The sequence below is a fragment of the Patella vulgata genome, chromosome 3 (genome assembly GCF_932274485.2).
Source record: "Patella vulgata chromosome 3, xgPatVulg1.2, whole genome shotgun sequence".
Taxonomy (NCBI): Eukaryota; Metazoa; Mollusca; class Gastropoda; family Patellidae; genus Patella; species Patella vulgata.
The window spans coordinates 84,313,531-84,332,888 of NC_065881.2; the positions used below are offsets into that span (position 1 = coordinate 84,313,531).

At 34.5% G+C, this 19,358-nt stretch overlaps 1 protein-coding gene across 1 annotated transcript; it reads right to left on the minus strand.

Annotated features, from left to right (window-relative positions):
• Window positions 1–3,630: 3,630 nt before the first annotated feature.
• LOC126815064 (tyrosine-protein kinase Btk29A-like) lies at window positions 3,631–19,213 on the minus strand. The gene is made up of 13 exons (XM_050540597.2): window positions 19,079–19,213; window positions 18,688–18,752; window positions 18,267–18,326; window positions 17,601–17,744; window positions 16,035–16,156; window positions 15,308–15,376; window positions 14,676–14,740; window positions 9,519–9,622; window positions 9,137–9,225; window positions 8,702–8,900; window positions 6,656–6,774; window positions 5,406–5,566; window positions 3,631–4,143 (listed from the first exon to the last, which is right to left on the minus strand). The coding sequence occupies exons 1-13, from the start codon at window positions 19,211–19,213 to the stop codon at window positions 4,054–4,056; spliced, it is 1,422 nt and encodes a 473-aa protein (XP_050396554.1). The 3' UTR covers window positions 3,631–4,053.
• Window positions 19,214–19,358: the final 145 nt, after the last annotated feature.

Here is a 19,358-nt window from a genome sequence, read left to right on the forward strand (position 1 = left end):
TTTTTGTTGTCGATATCCGAATAACATTTTCTTTCATAATTCATTTACCAGCAACTCGAGACTCAAACATTTTAAATTTGCAGGTAATATTTTGAAAAATGAACGCAAGCGCGTGACCAAATAACGACTTTTTAAAATGAGTGTAAAAATGTTTCCTAAATACTTCCAAAGAGAATCTCCAAATATTTGTGCTACAATATCGATAAACACGTTCTTGTTACGTATTTATCGGGTGTTTATTGTCCATTTAACCATGCTTGAATTATCCATTAGAACAACTCGACGCTGTCGCGTCTCGTGTTCTAATGATTCAAGCATGGTTAAATGGACAATAAACCCCTCTAAATACGTAACAGGAAGTGTTTATCTCCTAAATATACCCCCTCTTAATACGTAACAGGAAGTGTTTATCTCCTAATTCGAAAACAAATAATAATGATGAGCATATTTGTGATAAGCATTTGGGTACTTATTACATTTGGCGATATATTCGATATGGAAGATAATAGTCGTAAAAACTGTGATGTTCTTAATATGGGGGATAATAGCTGTCAAAGTTGTGATGAAAAGGGTGCTCACGAAAATGATTTAAATATTGATAATATTCTTAGTACTGTGGTTAATATGGAGGGTAATATGAAATTCAATATATACTCTGATATAAGTGACAGTGACACAGGTTCATGGACATAAACCAATTCACGAAATTCAAACTCAACCGTCATTATTGTGTAACGGTGATATATTTGAACGGTTATTAAAATCTGATAACAATTGTGACCTGTATAGGTTTCACAAGCTAAAAACACGTCTTTTGTTTGTTCAATCAGGGGCCATAATCCAGGAAGTTACGGTCCGTATGTGCCAATATCGCAAGGGATCTAGATCTTTGGGTTATAAACATACAAGTTCAGTTTCATCAAAATGGGATAAAATTGTTACCTCTAAAGTGTACAATCATGGGCTATAATCCATATTCCAATACAAGCCAATATCGAAAGGAACCGAGATCTCTGGTATATTTATAACCTATATTTATGACATGTCGAGTGTCCACAAACAAAATGTGAACGGATGGTCATACGCGACGTCAATATATGTCCATATGGAAGTGTGGGCGTATAAAAATATGTTATCGATCAAGTGCCGAACGTACTAATAAACAGACCAGTGACATACCCAGGCGGATTTAAGGGGAATTCTTTATGTAGGAAAGAAACCAAAATTCGCGGACAGCAAAATAGACAATATGGAAACCGTAAATTCTATACATGGACAAACACGTGAAATCAACATTCGGTCATGTGACATTTCGATAACTATTAATTTTTAATGTAATTTCATGTACTGTAATTTAATTTGTTCAGAGAATAAATTATCCCAAAATACATGTTCATTTTTCAGATAAGTGTCTATTATTGGTTAAACTGTCCATTATTTACAATAAATAATGGACAGTTTTATAAATAATTGACGATTGTTGAAGAAAAGCGTACATTCTCCTATATACTGATTTGAAAAATATCAAAGGGTGACGTCATATCTATGTGTTAAGCTTGGTTATACATGTCAAATGAACAATTATAAACTGGTCAACAGTCGAATTTCAACAAAAACTTAATCTTTAAGGATTTTGTATTTCCCTTTAATTACATACTTGATTGAGAAACTTCAATCTCTAAATGGATTATCAAATACTCAAATAAACTCAAATTAAAAATAAATACATAGGTATTTAAAGAAATCATTCAGAAAATATTTAAAGAAATCATTCAGAAAATATTTAAAGAAATCATTCAGAAAATATCTAAAGAAATCATTCAGAAAATATTTGACTGAATTGGTATTTTGTAATATATTTTTAAAAACTACATACATGCAGATATATAAATATATCGCAATTCAGTTTAACAATAATACTTACTTATACATACACATTAAAAAAAGACATAAATTGACAAACAACACACTAAAATCCATCTAAAATGTAATAGTAAAAATAACATACGAAATGAAAATGTGAAAAGAAAATGTAAAAATATTTTAACTTCGGTTTCAGTTGAATAATTTTACTGTAGAAAAGTAAAGAGTTGAAAAATGCTGATTATCCTCCATATAAGACCCACATCTAATCGTATACATGTACATACGTTTTGTCTTATGAGGCTTTGTGTGATCTACTTATTATTTAGTTACAAATATCTTGTCTCGTGACTTCAAATAGGTAATTATACACCTAAGATGTAATTGTCTTATATCGGTAAAATCGTTAATTGTGAGGACTTACTTGGTTCCTATTGTAAGCAATATGAAATAGACCAAGTATTCACATATTCCGGTCTCTCTTTTTTTTTCACAACTAAACCCTGATGTATATATAAGGAAATTAACATCAATAAAATCGAATTTTCTCAACTATAACATTTTCACACAAACAACAAATAATACGAATAAGAATCAATACTTGACTAGATAGCTATATGGCGATATTGTATGCAATGTCAATAACTTCAGTTTATCACTTTTTAAATGTAAATAAACATACATAAAAAGTTGGAAATAACCCCTGAGTATGTACTTGATACTTTGTAGTCAATATTTAAAAAACTTTTCGAATATACAACAGTACCGAATTTACAAAAAACATTAAATGAGCTGATTATATCTATATTTATCACCCAATAATACATTCTACAGTAGATATCGCTTGTGTGATATATTTCATAATCTACTGCGATATCGCTTTACAGGAATTTGATTGGTTAGTTGAAAAGGAACTATTTTTTTTTATTTTCAAAGAACAGTTCATTTCTTATTAAAAGTAACTTTTTTTTAATCAAAAATGAACTATTGTTATTCAATTGACCTTAATAGAAACACTGGGTCAATATAAAGGACTTTGCAATGGTTGAATTGCTGTCAAAAAATGATGTATCACTACGCCGTAATGTTCAGTAAAAGTGAAATCTACAGCAAAGAATTATATTTATCTATTTGTGTATGTAAGAAGGGATTGGGTGATAAATAAAATCTCCTACTCGCCTTTTTTGATATCAACAAATATCAACACTCGTTGATAAAGTAAAAAATAAATCCGCAGAGCCTCGTTTTTTGTTACTTTATCAACTTGCGTTGATATTTTTTAATATCAAAATAGACTGGCAGGAGATTCTCTATATAGCCACGACGACTACTGCCAGGTCCCCATTGAGTTCACGATCTGATACGACCAATACGATTGCTATTACCTCAACATATGATAAGACCTGATAGGATCACCACGATTATTCCACGATTAAAACCACGGTTTTAACCCTAGCAAGAATCGTGATAGTAGGAACCTAGCATTACTAAAAATGTTGGTCTATGTTGTTGTGGTTTAGTACAATTGTCACATCCAATACATAAATTCTGATATTTGATTTAAATTAAGTATATTTACATTTGAAGGAGGCGCAAAAAAAAGAGAAAAAAAAAACAACATAAAAAAGTCTGTGTTCTATCGGCCGTGTATGTTTTTATTATCGTTGTTTTTCTTGTTCAAACGTATGCCTTCGTGAAAATGAATTTTACAATACAAAAATATTTAATCAAATCATAAAACATTAGTGCTTTTTTTTTTAAAAAAAAAAGGGAACATTTATTAAATCAAATAATATGGTTTTTCGGATCACGGACCACCATCACACGTTGATAATCAGTCTACTTGTTCTCTCAAGATAGTTGCACTATTTATATTTCTGCTTTATTAAAATTTATTTCAATCAGAAAATCATTGATTCCTTTAAAAAATTAAAGTATCGATATAAACAATTCCTCAAAGTGCATAGAAATTGATCAGAAGCAAATATCATCCAGAAAAATCGCAGTATGTTCAACTTTTTGAAATTTTTCTGAAGATGGTATTTTTTTACGGTATTTTCTTCTGTGACTGTTTTATATCGAAAAACCGAAATATCACCCAGGTCTAAATCCACGAAAAGCAAAGGTTCAAATTGGTGTGGTCTAGGTATAAAATGTATGCAGAAAGGATTACTGTATGTAAGAGAGAGATCAATGAGGTATATAAGGACAATCTGCGGCATCTGTCAATCTATGTAGCTCCCGTAATATATCTTTAAATCTGGGTCGATTCTCAGGTTTCTGCAAGAAAAATAAAAACAACATATTAACCAAATATTTATCCTTAAAGACGGCGGTTTTTTCTGCCAAGAAGTTTCCATTTCATCTCCAAACCAATAGTCCGGCAGCCAAACCCCATTTTAAGCCTTGACGTGCAAATATAGTCCACCTAACGTTTATTGATGGATTATATATATCTTCAAATCTTCAATGTGTAGATTCAGAATCCGGATGATGCCACACTGGCACCCTTGGGGAAATTTTCTGGTTACTTAGTGGGGTAAAATATGTGTCAGATTCTCTCGGACCTCGCCTTGAAGTGGATTTGTATGAGGAGTCGACCCTCTGGATCCAGTGAGTTTGAGTATTCTTCCTAAAGTGATGGCTAATTCCACTGGGGGGGGGGGGTTAATTTCAAATGCTCATTTTGGAGAGAAACTCGTAAAATTCCCTAAAAAGGTGTGTAATATATTGAAACATAGATTTTGGGTGGATAATATTATATCTTCGATGTAGATTCAGAATCAGGATGATGCCACCCTGGCACCTTTGGGAACATTTAAATATTCAAGATGGACGATATGAGGCATTTTCTGGTAACAATCCGTTAGTGGAGCGTTTCGCGATTGAAAACATAACAAAGCTAACACTTGTTTATTATACACAAGTACGCCACAAGGGTACTTATGGAGATGTTGTGCTTATGTATGATAAGCCAGTGATTGTGTTAGTTTTCTACTGTGAATACATTTCTGTGAATATATATAATCCAAATATGTAGAGGTGGAATAAATTCTGTAAAGCCGAATTCTTCGGATGAAACTTTACTATGTAAACGAGTGTATTAATTTCAATCAAGTACATTCAAATTTAACCTTAGATAATTCCGGAAGAAAGAATTTTCACTGATTAATAATTTAATTCCACTCGACACAAACTAGGTCCTTTCGGGACTAGGATATGGTTCAATATAATTTCAATAATTGGCCTCCTTCTAGTGGTCTTTAGCTGTGGGAAGAAAACGTAGGACCCGAAAAAAACACGAGGTTGGACAGGCGACCCTACTCCTTGTCACGTCACGTGTCTCAATGACAGATCTTCTGATTCAACACACGCAAGTTAAACAATTTGCGCCCCCCCCCAACATATAAAAGTGAACCTATTCTGTTATATACAGTAGTCTACAAAGGTGCTGTCAAATAATTCAGAAAGCAAACATAAAAACCAGGGATATGGACTGAGAGACAACCTATAATGTCTTTCAATAATAATTGAAAACATACCTCACTCCAACACTTTTTCATTAAACTGTACAATAATTCTGGACAGGAATCAGGTTTTTCTAATCTTTTATCCGAATCGACAATATAATCTACAATTTCTGAGTACTCCATTTTACCATACGGTGTTTCTCCAGCTGTAAATATCTCCCATACTAGTATACCTGTTCATATACAAATGATAAATACATGTTTAAAGGACAATATTGGTGCCAGTCATTATCACATATGTGATAGAACTGGTTAAACACGTTCCAAATATTATTTTATCACTGTGATCATTACTACGATAGATGAATAATCAATGCTTCAACAATAGGAAGTGACGAACGCAAAAGGAAAACACGAGTTATCACTCTATGTAACTGGCTGAAGTGACGGGTGATAACAGATACATGAGCGAATGTCTACTCACTAAAAATTCCTTCGAAGACCAAAAGTTGTTATATGAGACTGTAAGAGTATATCTGACAATTTAAAAAAGTAATTGCATGTCATTAGATAAGAGAACACGAGATAAATAGAAACAGTCCGTACATTCACGGGTGTTTATTCATTCTATACTTATAAAACATGGTGTAATGCACGGACTTTTTCTATTTTTCTTTCATGTTCTCTTATCTAGTGAGAGTCAATTTTGTTTATGAATTGACAGATATCCTTTCACAGTCCCATACAACAACTTTTGGTCTTCGAAGGAATTATTAGTGAGCAGAAATTCGCCCATGCATCTGTTATCACCCGTCACTTCATTCAGTTATATAAAGGGATAACTCGTGTTTTCCTTTTGCGTTCGTCACTTCCTATTGTTGAAACATTGATTACTCAGCTATCGTAGTAATGATCTCTGTGCTAAAAAAATATTTGGAACGTGTTTAACCAGTTCTATCACATATGTGTTAATGACTGGCACCGATATTGTCCTTTAAACCCAGCAATATACACATAACATATCTATACTCAGCAAATGTTTATACTATCGCAATATACAAATGACAAGTTTATACCCGGCAAGTGATAATAACATATCTATACCCCAAAAGTGCTTATATCATCACAATATAAAAATGATTTATACACAGCAAGTGCTTATACCATCACAATATACAACGAATAACAACATACCATACAAGCGCTTCTACCAGGAATAACTGGGAATTCCCCATTTCTAGAAAAACTAACACTATGTTAACTCGCAGGCAATGAAACATTCACGTAGCGAATTGTTTTTGCTGTTTCGATGTAAAACTTACCAAAAGCCCATACATCTGATTTGCTGCTGAATAATTTATAACACAGAACTTCTGGTGCTGCCCACTTGACAGGAAACTTTGTTCCAACAGAACTTCGATATTCATCATCCAACACATATCTAAAATATATCTCTGTATGATACATACCTAATTATATTTTAAATGTGATAATATGTACCAGAAAAACATGAATTGCCTACTCGTTCAGAGAGTATGGAAAAAAACAAATATCCACTTCAAGCACCTTTGCGAATATGAATGCAAAGAAGAGTAATGGAAAGCTTTTGCTCCTTAGCATTGCACGCGTCACTACAGAAAACTATACACTTTAGTCTTAAAATGGGCAAAGTATTGTTTTACTGAGATGTTATAACATCATTCCTTACAACCCTTAACAAAATAAAGCACAATACTTAACAACCGTAAAAATAAATGCATGAGTGACTTCAAACTCACAAAGATCACTTACAACTTTATAACTCTTGCACACATAAATGCAAATGTGTATAAATCATATGGTTATACCAGTACTTGTGCAGCTTGGGATTTGGCTCACTCCACATGTAAGCTGAAATTTTGTATTTTTTTTTCTAAATAGTGCTTCAGATTGTTTGCCATCGTCTTTATGCAGAATTAACCAGTTTTAATTAACATAAATAAAGAAATACCTAGCATAACCAATATCTAGACTTACCTAGCATTACCAATATCTAGACTTACCTAGCATAACCAATATATAGAATTAACTGGCATAACCAATATCTAGACATACCTTGTTTAACCGAAATATAAACACCCCATTTAACCAAAATATGAACATACCTAGTTTAACCAAAATATACACAGTTGGCGAATAACGAACCACGAACTAGTTTGTAGTTCGTCATTCGCTAGATATGGAATTAGTAGTATAAAAATGCTCGTTAGAGAGATAGCTTATTAGAATATATATCCTAAGATCTTGAAGTGATATAACTCAATTCAGCTTATAAAAACCCACACTGACGTACTGCTTTTAAAAGCGCCTTTATTGCATTACTAATTCTGATATTCGCCATTAACAAACTACAAACTATTGGTGAATAACGAACCACAAACCATAAACTAACTTCAAGTCGCTGAATATAGACATATCTTGTTAAAGGGGGACTGGGTAAGAAGATTGGATAAAGAGCTGACAGTTCTCGCTATAATAGTTAAAATATAGATAATGAAAACCGAAAATGCTAAAAAGTTCAGCCAAATTGCTACACCCTGAACCAATTAAGATATTAACGATTCAGTTTTCGGCTAGGCTTGGTTATCAGTACTAAAGTTGGTTTTATAATAAACAAAGTCTCGATTATCCTTTTTTACGTTCAATTATCCATCACAAAATGTATTCAAATCCACTAAAGATCGCAGGCTAACAATGGCATCGAGAGTTGATTATATCCTGGATCAATTAATTAATATCTAATTAAAGATACTTCCCCGCGTATAAACTGTGTGATTTGATGATATATTTGGACTAAAAACATATTCAAACTAATTAATCTGTCAAAAATTTGATTCACAGCCCTCTCAAAACTTTGCATTCGTCGGAAGATACCACAAGCTATAAATAAACTGCGGTTAGACATCTCAAAGTCAGTCATCTCAATTCATTGTGGGAGGGTTCATTTTTCAGAATGTATTTTCCGTTACTCACTGTCCAATCCATTTATCATACATTTTAAGGCCTAAGTAAATTCTTAATTATTTTCTGTCAACTACATTTTCCGCCGTTTAATTGCAGAGTGTTTTGTACGTTGGCACCCCTCAATGTTCCCGAAATCGTCTTACCATGTAATCAAGAAATAACAACCGCTCCCTCAGTCAAGCTAGCACACAATAAGCTGGCAGACACCAGTCGGTTTGCCAGTTAGTGATACCCTGACATTTTTGCCCAGTGCTCAATAGGCAGATTTAGCTCTTGCATAATACATGTTTAAACCAACATTAAAGCTTTCCTTGTTAAACCAACATATTATAGAGATACCCAGTTAAACCAAAATATAGACTTACCTAGATAAACCAAAATCAGCCACTTTAATCACCTGGTTTTCTCCCACCAGACAATTTCTGGCCGCTAAGTCACGATGTATAAATCCTCGCTGTTCTAAATAAACCATTCCTGAGCACACTTGTAAACAAAAATCTAACATGGTCGCCGACTTCTTTAATATTGTTGTCTTATGACGCTTCAAATACGTTGATAATGCACCTGGAAAGAGAAAGGGTATGATAAATTTTGAAAACTATGCACTAGCAATCAAGCATGTCGCTATACGCTGAAATCGTGGAAATGTGACATCAAAAATCAAAGTTTATCGATCGAAGTGCAATTGTCAAAGGAACAAGCATGTAAACCTTCATGTTGATCATACTTCAGTTGGTGGAGAATCCGGGTTATTTCAAAGAGTGTCGCCCTCAAGCAAGAACAGTTTAATTTAAACGTACCATTTCTCATTAATTCTGTTATAATACAAAATGGCTTTGTCTTCGTAACAACACCATATAACTGTACAAGGTTCGGGTGACTTAATTGTCTGCAAGGAAAATAATCATCAAAAACTTAAATATCTTCTTGTATAAATCAGTTACCAGTTGAAGTTTTTGGATATGACAGCACTCAAAAACAAAGACTATTTACATAGACTATTTGATTATTATTGGTTTTGATCATTACTTTAGCCGATATAATACAATTGGTTTTGCTCGACTAAACTGCACATTTAGTCAAAATTGAGTGTACAAACTCAAAAACTCAACATCGCCTGTTAAACATCTCATTCTGTCTGCAACATACACAGGTGTTTACAACCCTGTAAGTGTTACTTACGTCATTGTTCTAGCCTCGTCCATAAAACCCGCCTCAGACATACTTAAATCTTTCATTGTTTTAACAGCCACCGGAAGGCCATTAAACAGGCCTTTATATACGATCTGAAAATATAATTAAAACTTGTTAATCCATATGTGTAGCTTAATCTTAGCAATAAAACTGCTGGATCAGATGACACCCATTTATAGTCCAGTTTCCTCATTCCACCAAGGGCTATATCACAGTCAATATTAATACAGTTCACATAAGTCTATATGTACTATAATATATATTTTCTGGACCAGGTGGCGCTCTTCGAAGAAAGAAAGAAAGAAATGTGGTTTTATGGCACGTCAGCTCCAACCGGGCTATATTGCGCCAAAGATATGGTGAATATTACGAGACAGGCTCAATTATATCACAGAAAATCATTATATGCATAAATAAAAACAATATCACAGTTTGTAAAATTAAAAATAAAATACAACTTTTATGCATATAAATATTAAATACAAAAATGAAATAATATATATATACAATTAAAACTTATGATATAATCCTGTCTCTTTTAAAAAGTCTAACGCTTTACCATATAATCCCGATTGGGCAAATATGTGATGTAATGACTGACAACGGTGAAAATTCGATCTAATATTCTTGAAATGCTTGCACTCAATCAAAATGTGCTTAACTGTCAAAGGAACATGACAGTCTTCACATTCTGGTTGAGGCTCTCGCTTCAAAATGAAAATATGAGTTAAAAAAGTATGACCAATGCGAGAGCGACACAAAACAACCTTATCCCTCCTGTTGGTTCTATAGGAGCTTGGCCAGTCTCCTGATGAAGTTTATTTGTGTCTGCAAGATCCCAAGACCGTTGCCAGCGGTCATATATAAAAAAGTTAATGGACGATCTGAAATCGGTGAAAGGCAAAAGAAATTGTGACATGGGAAGATCTAAAGCAGACTTGGCAGCTAAGTTTGCTTGATCATTCCCTTTAATATCAACATGATTGGGGAGCCAGCAAAGGACGGTGTCCTTGCCGTTAAACTCGTGTGATAGTAGCAGATACAAGCTGCTTATTGTTTATTGCCTGCATGATTATTGCCTCCATGTAAAATCCTGAAACAGGACCGGAGAGCAAATGGTTAGATCAAGGGAAGAAAAAGAAGCTGTGGCAGGATGTAGATAAGTAGGCGAGTCATCATTTAATAATTGTTAATGTTAATGAAGTCCGCTATTTGTTTACCTCTGATATTATCATCTGGACTACCCCAGAGTGAATGGTGACCACTGAAATCTCCCGTTATTATAAACGGGAGGGGAAGTTGCGCAACAAGGTCATAAAGATCTCTGGGGTTCAGATGTAAACTAGGTGGTTAATATACAGAGCAGAGTGTGGTAGGAATATGTAGAGTGACCCTCACTGCAACTGCCTGTATAGGCGATTTGAGGGTGACTTTACTCTGCGGAACATTTCCATTAAGGAAAATGGAAACACCACCGTGTGCTCTACCATCATTATTAGCAAAATGATGACAGGCAACAAAATGTGTCTCAGTGTTAAGATATCTGAATTCTTTAAAAAAAATTTCTTGCAAACAAATAGCTATGGGGATAAATTTTTGAATTAATATTTGAACTTCTTTAAAATTTGGTTTAAGACCACGACAATTACATTGAATTGTGGAATTGGCCATTTTCAGGGAGGTTTAACAGGAGTTCTGTGATGTTGTTTGGGGTCATGTATTTCTACAACAACATCCATGAGATTGTCCTGTATCCCGAACCTGTTAAAGGTTCCGACAGGATCCTCGTCACCCTTCCTACTACGGAAGGTACTTAATTTTGAACTTTTTGAAATGCCCTTACGAGAACGTTCCTTGTTAGTGTTTTTGGGTTGATCTCCACCAAGTGGTTGAGGAGTGGGGGGCACAGTCTCCTCAATCCCAGACTCCCCAGACTTATTATTAGTCTGGGTGCTGAGGGAAACATTGACATGTTTTGGAGGTATAGGTTTCTTCTGTGACGAGAATTCCGTCGCAGCCGGAAATTCAGCAGGTGTCTGACAAGCAATGGAAGTGGACTTCGGCTTGGCTGCATTTGCAAAAGACATTGCAAATGTTGGGGTTGCAGCCTCAACCAACTTCCTTGCTTCAGGATATGGTATGTTTTTTTCTGTTTTGACCTGCTGAACTTTTTTTTTTCTTCCATGTAGGGCACTCTCTGGAATAAGCAAAATGAGGCCCTTTGCAGTTAATACAACGGTGGTCGGGTTGACAAGATGTACTTTCGTGACTATCTTGTCCACATCGAGCACACGTTGCGTTCCCTTTACATACGTTTTTACTTTGTCCAAAGCGCTGACAATGAAAGCAACGCAATGGATTTGGGATGTAAGAGGTAAGTGGAATGGCAAGAAAACCAGCTTTTATCATCCTAGGTAGATCTGGTTTATCAAAGGTCAGGATATAGGTGTTGGTTTGGATAATATTACCATTACGTCTGATGGATATACGTTTGACGTAGGTAACACCTTGTGAGGCGACCTTAAGCAATCAAGAAAGGAGTGGTTTTTGCTAAATTAGTATCATCCGTACTCTGTATAACCAGAAATATAGGCCAGGTTCGGGTTTTTTTTATTTGGTATATTATTAGGTTCCGTATCCTCGGTCGACATACGTTTCAAACGAGTCTTCTTTGACTGGGAAGCCATTAATGTAATTTTAAAAGATTCATCCCTGCCTGCTCTCCAACCACCAAAGGGTTACAATATCCATGCAGGCTACTGCGCGAATAGAGTAGTAGGCACGTAGGACACAAAGGTAGAACTGCAACAAATACATTACAGAATCAGAGCATAGTCTATTCTCGACTGAAGAGCCGACTCTTTGGGGCTTGACATCTGACAACGGCCAATGAGTATAAAGAGGGGATCAGGACGAGGGTAAGTAAGTTAAGATGGAACCAGGGCCCAAGCTAAAACCAGAACTAGTTGGAACTAGGAGAAGGCCAAAGCGCTGACCTAGCAGTAAGGCTCCCTCAAGACAATCTTACTAAGGAGGCGTTCCCTTTAAGAAGTTCTGTACATTATATGTTTGGTAGAATGCTAAAAGTATTATATGGAGTTGTATCTTGAAGAACCTGACGAACTAATAGTGTAACCCATGCCCACACACAACTGATCACTAAACGAAGTGATGACAATATACGCCAACTATACTGTAGGCATATAAAATATTTGAATCTACAATAATTTGATCACGTCTATAATATTCACACAGGCACTTCAAACATGAAGCGTGATCACTTGGCTATTCGTATCTTTGTTGTACCGGAAGTAAGACGAAATGAGGTCAACGACTTCATGTTGGGGAAGCACTGATTTATGAGTGGTCGAGGCGTGTTACTAATACTAAAATTGACCTTCATAGCTGATCGCGAATTAAGAATCTCAGAATGGCAGCTGAATACTCTCATTGCTAGGTAACATACATAGGAAAATACATACTTAGGAAATTTAACTGATCAGAAGTAAAATGGCTTTATAAAGGTGATATCTATAATTAAACAATTTTATTTTTGCAATTTGTATAGACGTAAAACAGTGTATGTGTGTGTGTGTGTGTGGGGGGGGGGGCATATCTCTCAGGTAGGCAGGTAAAGTGATAAAAAATTAATATATTTTTGAGGAAAAAAAACCATTTTGCCTTTTATTCGGCAAAAATGAAGTGCCCGAAATAAAAAAATATCAAAAAAAACCGGAGATCTCTGATCAAGTTTACGCCGATATCTGCTATAATAGATTTTTCAAGCATCGATCATTATAAAAAAATTATTTGTTTCATCACTTTTTCAGAAACCGTTATTTTTTTAAATTGACTAATAAATTTAAAATATTTAAAATCAGTGTAAAACAGTGTCTAGTGCCTCCCTATAACTTCAAAAGCCTGATATTTTTCACCGGGCAAACACGCATGTTTGTGTTTTGGTGCTGTCTAATCACCCAGTCCCTAGACAAATTTCGAGTAAGGGTAGGTTTATAAAGGGACTGGGTGATACAGACTGCTACAAACAAAAGCAAAAGGGAATTCCTTTGATCTCAGTTCGTCTTACTTCCGGTCCGTCGAAGATATACGAATAGCCAAATGATCACGTTTCAAGTTTGATTTTTAATAACTCTGTAAAATGACCAATTTGATTACATTGGAAGTTGTATAATGATCAAATAAACTCTCGTTGGCAATAAAATGACTGGAAATGTTAGAACTAGTGAGTATTGTGAGATGATAGCAAACGAAATATCTTGAAAGCGTGAAATTAACATGGCCAGTGAGAAACTTTCTATGATACTGTAATATATAGTCAAGCAGTAGTAAGAAGTTTTATATTAATCCCTTCAAGTGCCTGTGAATACTCATGACAAACTGATATAAACAAAAACATATACAAGCTAACAGCGAGACTGATGGCCACCGCTGCATACTAATTAATTGCACATTCATCTTTTTGGCAAGTATCGAGCAGAAAATGTTCACGGTCGAACTCGGTCGATTAAAAGCAGGGTTGTTATGTTTCAAAGTCTTGACTAAGCAAACTGCTTTTGGCTACTTAGGCTAAGCAGGTAATTCCCATATTGATATAATGAATCTATACCCTGAGTGTCGCCAATCGCACCCAATTAGAACCAATGTTATCGTATTCAAAAGTCTTAACCATTCAAATTGCTCATCTCTGCTTAGCCTTATTGAAAAATGAGCATGATCGAACAGTGTCAAGGCATTCGCCTAATAAACACCTACACCAGGTTTGAAAATTGTGTATTCCAAAGTCTCGACCAATCAGTTTTGAGTCTCTGGTTAGCCTAACCAGAAACTAGTCATCATGTAACTTAGTCAAGGTATTGATGTAATGAAACTATACGCCAAGTTTTACCACTCTCACTTACTTAGAACCAAAGTTATCGTGCCCCAAAGCATGGACCAACCAAATTGTTTAAGCGCATGATCATACTCCATCAAGGCATTCAACTAATAAACACCTAAACCAGGTTTATTCACTCTAGCTGACTTAAATTAGGAAGGCTGAGGGACAATAAATGAATATAAATTTATAAAGATGATAATATAAGCATGACAAACAATAATATATATCTAAATATAAGTAATACGTACACCAAAACAACCAGAAGCAAGCTCTTCACATATTTTTAAAGTAGCTGGATCAATTTCCCATTCGCCTGTTACCAAAAAAGAATGTAGTATTGTCGGCCAAATAATGTATACACAAACCAGCAGCCTTGAAGGGCATCATAGTATATTGTGGTATAAAGTAACGGAGAAATAACTCCATATCTCCGTAGAAATGGATTAAGAGGGTTGTCGACAATTTTTCTAATTAGTTGGATATTTTAGTACAAGTTATTTGCAGTTAGTAACTAGAACACAGACATGCTATGACAATAACTGCATACTAATAACGAATAAACATTTGGAAATACAATTACCTTGCATTAAACATATAGTGAACTGCTAATGAATGCCTAAAGTCAAAAATCTGACAAAGGACAACGTATAGTTGTTCGGGTGTGACGAATAATCAAGGTCCAGTATGCACCTTGGCGTACACGTAAGAAAACCGTATAGTGGCGCTAGAGCCTACTCTTATATTGCATTTCAACTGTCAGAGGTTCTTTTACGTGCATGCCAAATTGTTTTGTACCCACAGGCCTTAAATTGAAATGATCGGAATGTACTCTACTCTACGGAAGATTTATTGCTGTAAAATATATAATACATTTACTTACTGTGATCCAAATCAGCTGTTGTTGGTTTATTAAGTTGGTTTGGTGGTTCTCGTAATCTGGTAATCAAACCTAAAATAGTATATGTGTATGTAAATAGCCAAAGTAGAGAGAGAGAGGGGGTCATTTCGTGAGTACATGTGATCAAATGTATGTAGGCACAGGGCACTTTAACCAATGGAGGAACCCGGAGACCACAGAGAAAACCCATGGTATTGGAATAAACAATATTATTACAATCCAATCAAACCACATCACGCTGCATGTTACTTTATCCATTGCACAACAAGTTAAACTAAATCTTTGATTTATCTTTTATAATCTCTACTGCCATCTTGCTATTTTCTTCGATAGTGGTGTTCAGATGGCCTGACTTGACTGACCACTGTAATGCGCTACATTTTAAAAGCCGTTATATCAGAGTGACTCTTATGGCTTGATTATTAGAGTATAATATAACAGAACTCTCACTAATGATAAGATTATTATGGTAATTCAAAACCCAGGACTATCTTGTCACAACTTAAAACATTCCCTCACAGTACACTGCAAGGTACGTCCCTTCTTCATTAGTTCGGTTTGGTGTAGAAAAATAGGAGTTTAAATCCCATTTCATTTCATACCAACGTTCATATAACCGGTCATTATCAAATATACAGCGAGTGCTCAATGTTTAATCATTTGTGTATGTTTACATTGTGAATAATTTCCAGTAAAAGTGTTATCCTACCTCCGGAATTATGCTTATGGTAATGTATAAGTTCAGGAATGGTTTCAAAACAATGTAGATGAGAAATATAAAACATGTCTTTGGCATTCTTCATAATATGGTAATGTGATACAGTGTCTCCCCTGAAAGATTCAAACGTATAAACATTCAGGAATCATGTGCTGCTTATGTTTATGTTAAGGGTAATTACACATACATTATGCAAGAGCTAAATTTGCCTATTGCAGGTCTTTCTTTAGGCACGAAATGTTATATAAACTACTATTAACTAGACATGTATTAACAAAACAAGACCATAATCGACTCTCGATGGCATCTGATACTTGAGATATTAACTAGATTAAAACTGTTCGCCATTTGAAAATTCAATTTAAAAATGGGAAAGAGAGGCTAAGTCCCGATTACCACTGTGCACATATCTTGTCAAAACTACAAACCATGATAACTTGTCTGAGAATGAAGTAATTTGAATGAAATTTTCCATATTTTCTTTTTTTATCATCTATGTTTGAATTATTATTGCAAGAATGACCAATTTTTTTTATTAAACTCTTAACTAATGTATCTTTTATTACTCAACACTGCTCAAGAAACTAAACAGTTATAAACTCAACACCAATTATCTATGTAAGATGCGCCCACATTTTACAAGAGATGGACAGAAAATAAGCTAAGTCGTCCAAGCAGGGGATGAAGGATGTCCCATAGTTATGTTTTGAAGTTAATGGGAACATTTACAAGACACAGGCATCGATTTCATACAGATCGAATGCTCACAAGGTTTAACTAATTGAACTAAAGACAGGATGATTATTTTGTTCGACAGATCGTTCACAGGGTTCAATAAGGTGAAAAAATTGAAATGATGTGAGACTGATGACACATCAGCCCCAACCGGGCTATATTGGGCCACACATATGATTTTAAAGATACATTATGGGAGACTCGATAACAAGTTGGCAGTTCTCACTTTAATAGTTAAAAACTAGATAATGTAAAGGAAATTTCCGTCTAGTCTCTATCATCATTACTAAAGTCAGTACGATAAACAGCTAATGGGTTGAAATTCTAGTTTCAATTAATACAAGGATGCATTTGCTGGCCAATGTTCCCTATAATTTCCAGTACCCAGTGTGCGCAAAAATGACACACATATTTCATTCCTGTGACAATAGTATGTTCTAATATAGACAAGTACGAAGCGATGTATAAGATTTGAATACTGTAATGACCAAATTGCTCTAATACATGTCGCACTAGAGCTCTACTTACAAGGGTAATTAGAATTGTCCGTTGCTATATCTTTCTTTATAATAATATTTAATATCTATTTCTATATTACAAACACTGGTTTCGTTTGGTCAAGGGTAATAATTTTAGCACCGTTATGCCTTCTGACAAGACTACTTAATTGTTGTTGTGCATCGACTGCGAGTCTGTATCTGCCGTTTATTCTGGAACATTAAACAGTCTGATTTGTTCGTAACTAATTGTGTATCGAATGCGAGTCTGTACCCGCTGTTCATTCTGTAGCATTATATATAGTCTGATTTGTATGTAACTTACCTGTCTTTACCCGTCTCCGTGTAGATGGAGACTGTGTATAAACCAGGATGACTGGTTGAATCCCGAACTAAAAAACTTCCCTCTACTGCCTGCTTCTTTAATATAGATTTTGTTCTATCACGAGTAATGTCTTTATAATACCAGCTACCGAAAACATAAATGTGATTGTAAACAAACTATTATTTATCTTTTAATGTAAACACTGTTTATGTAATTAAGCACTTTTGAATATAAAAAGTAGTCTGTCAGGTAATGACACATATTCCCCTAGCAGTAAGTATCCCAGGTCGTCCAGAGAGGTCGTTACAACTGATCAAGAGTAACAAACCCATGCAGTAACAATCAGTGAGAGTGGTTTTACATATGTTAGGCCTGTTCCCCAATCCCATTCAGTCAGAAATAATTAAAGTTTGATTGGCTTCTAGCGCTTTTCCTAAAGTGAAGGTAACAGTTTTCGGTGAATTTCGCATATGTTTAGCACTGATGTAGGAATTGCATAGCACCTCAGATGAAAGCAAACGTCTTCCAGCAAAATGCCCCATCGCTAACCGCTTCATCTTTATTACCCGGAAATTACTGTAAGAATTTTATTACCCAGTATAACAGCCAATCAAGACTAATTAAGTTCCAAAAACCGTACTTTTCACAAATAATACCAGTACATACCGATATTTTTCAAGACCATGTTTCTTTTTATCATAAATTGAAGGGAAATAGCCTCTTGTCCTGAAAATAATATAAAAAAATTATATTAGATTTTTAATTGGCCTTAAGACTTTATATTTGACTTAAATTCTAGCATAAAGATCTTTAAATGTTTTGTAGTATCAATCAGAACCTTTTAAAGTTGCAATCTTATAACGTATCACATGAGAACATATCTCAAGATCCGATGTGATTTGCATAGTTCAAAAACAGAATAATTATGTTTTTGGTAATAATTATTGTAAATAACTTGAGAGTTGATAAATATTAAATTATAAGTGCAAGTTAACATTAAGTGCTATCCTTATTTGTTTTATAATTGTAGATTACTATTGAGTTGATCAATATTTTTTGATGAAACACTTGAATATTTTGTCCTTACTTGTTTGGGTTTTCTGCTAGCAACCGATGTTCTGATTTTTTACCTAATATCCTATATGCCACCCCCTATAAAAATAAATATATCAATAATAGTATATTCCCATCCTATAGTAGTATACCCCCACGCCCCATCCCCTATAAAAATAAATATAGCAATCCCCTAAAAAAATAAATATTGCAATGCTAGTATAACCCTCTCTCAATCAAAGTAAAAATAAATACTTACCAGAAAGCACACATTCGTGTTTCAACCTTCGAAACTTTGTCCTTAGTAACTTATTAATATGTGAACTATATTTTAGAATCAGTATGCAAAAAAAATAATCAAAAACAGAGCTATCACTACACAATTTTGCCACTTTGTCAATTGTTATTCTATATTATTTACTTACTTGTATTAATTTTAAATCGCCATCTTCTGACGGTTTAAAATCATGAATAGCTATATGTGCTGCTTTATCTTCTTTTGATGTTTCGGGATCATTTGTAGATGGTGGACTTGGTCCTGGTAGTGCTCTTTTCATCATGTTATTGCTTACACCTATCACAAATATAGATTTTAGACGTATGTTAAGCAGACTGTAATAATATAAGTACTGAATTTCTGCTATATATGAACAAAAACGTTGTTTGCATTATATTATATAGATAGCAAATACTAAGTTTAAAGAT

Coding starts and splice junctions, on each gene's coding strand:
- LOC126815064 (XM_050540597.2), bottom strand. CDS start 19,213: ATGATGAAAAGAGCACTACCAGGACCAAGTCCACCATCTACAAATGAT. Junction 9,226..9,518: donor GACGAGGCTAGAACAATGAC/GTAAGTAACACT, acceptor TTTTCCTTGCAG/ACAATTAAGTCACCCGAACC. Junction 8,901..9,136: donor AACAGAATTAATGAGAAATG/GTACGTTTAAAT, acceptor TTCTCTTTCCAG/GTGCATTATCAACGTATTTG.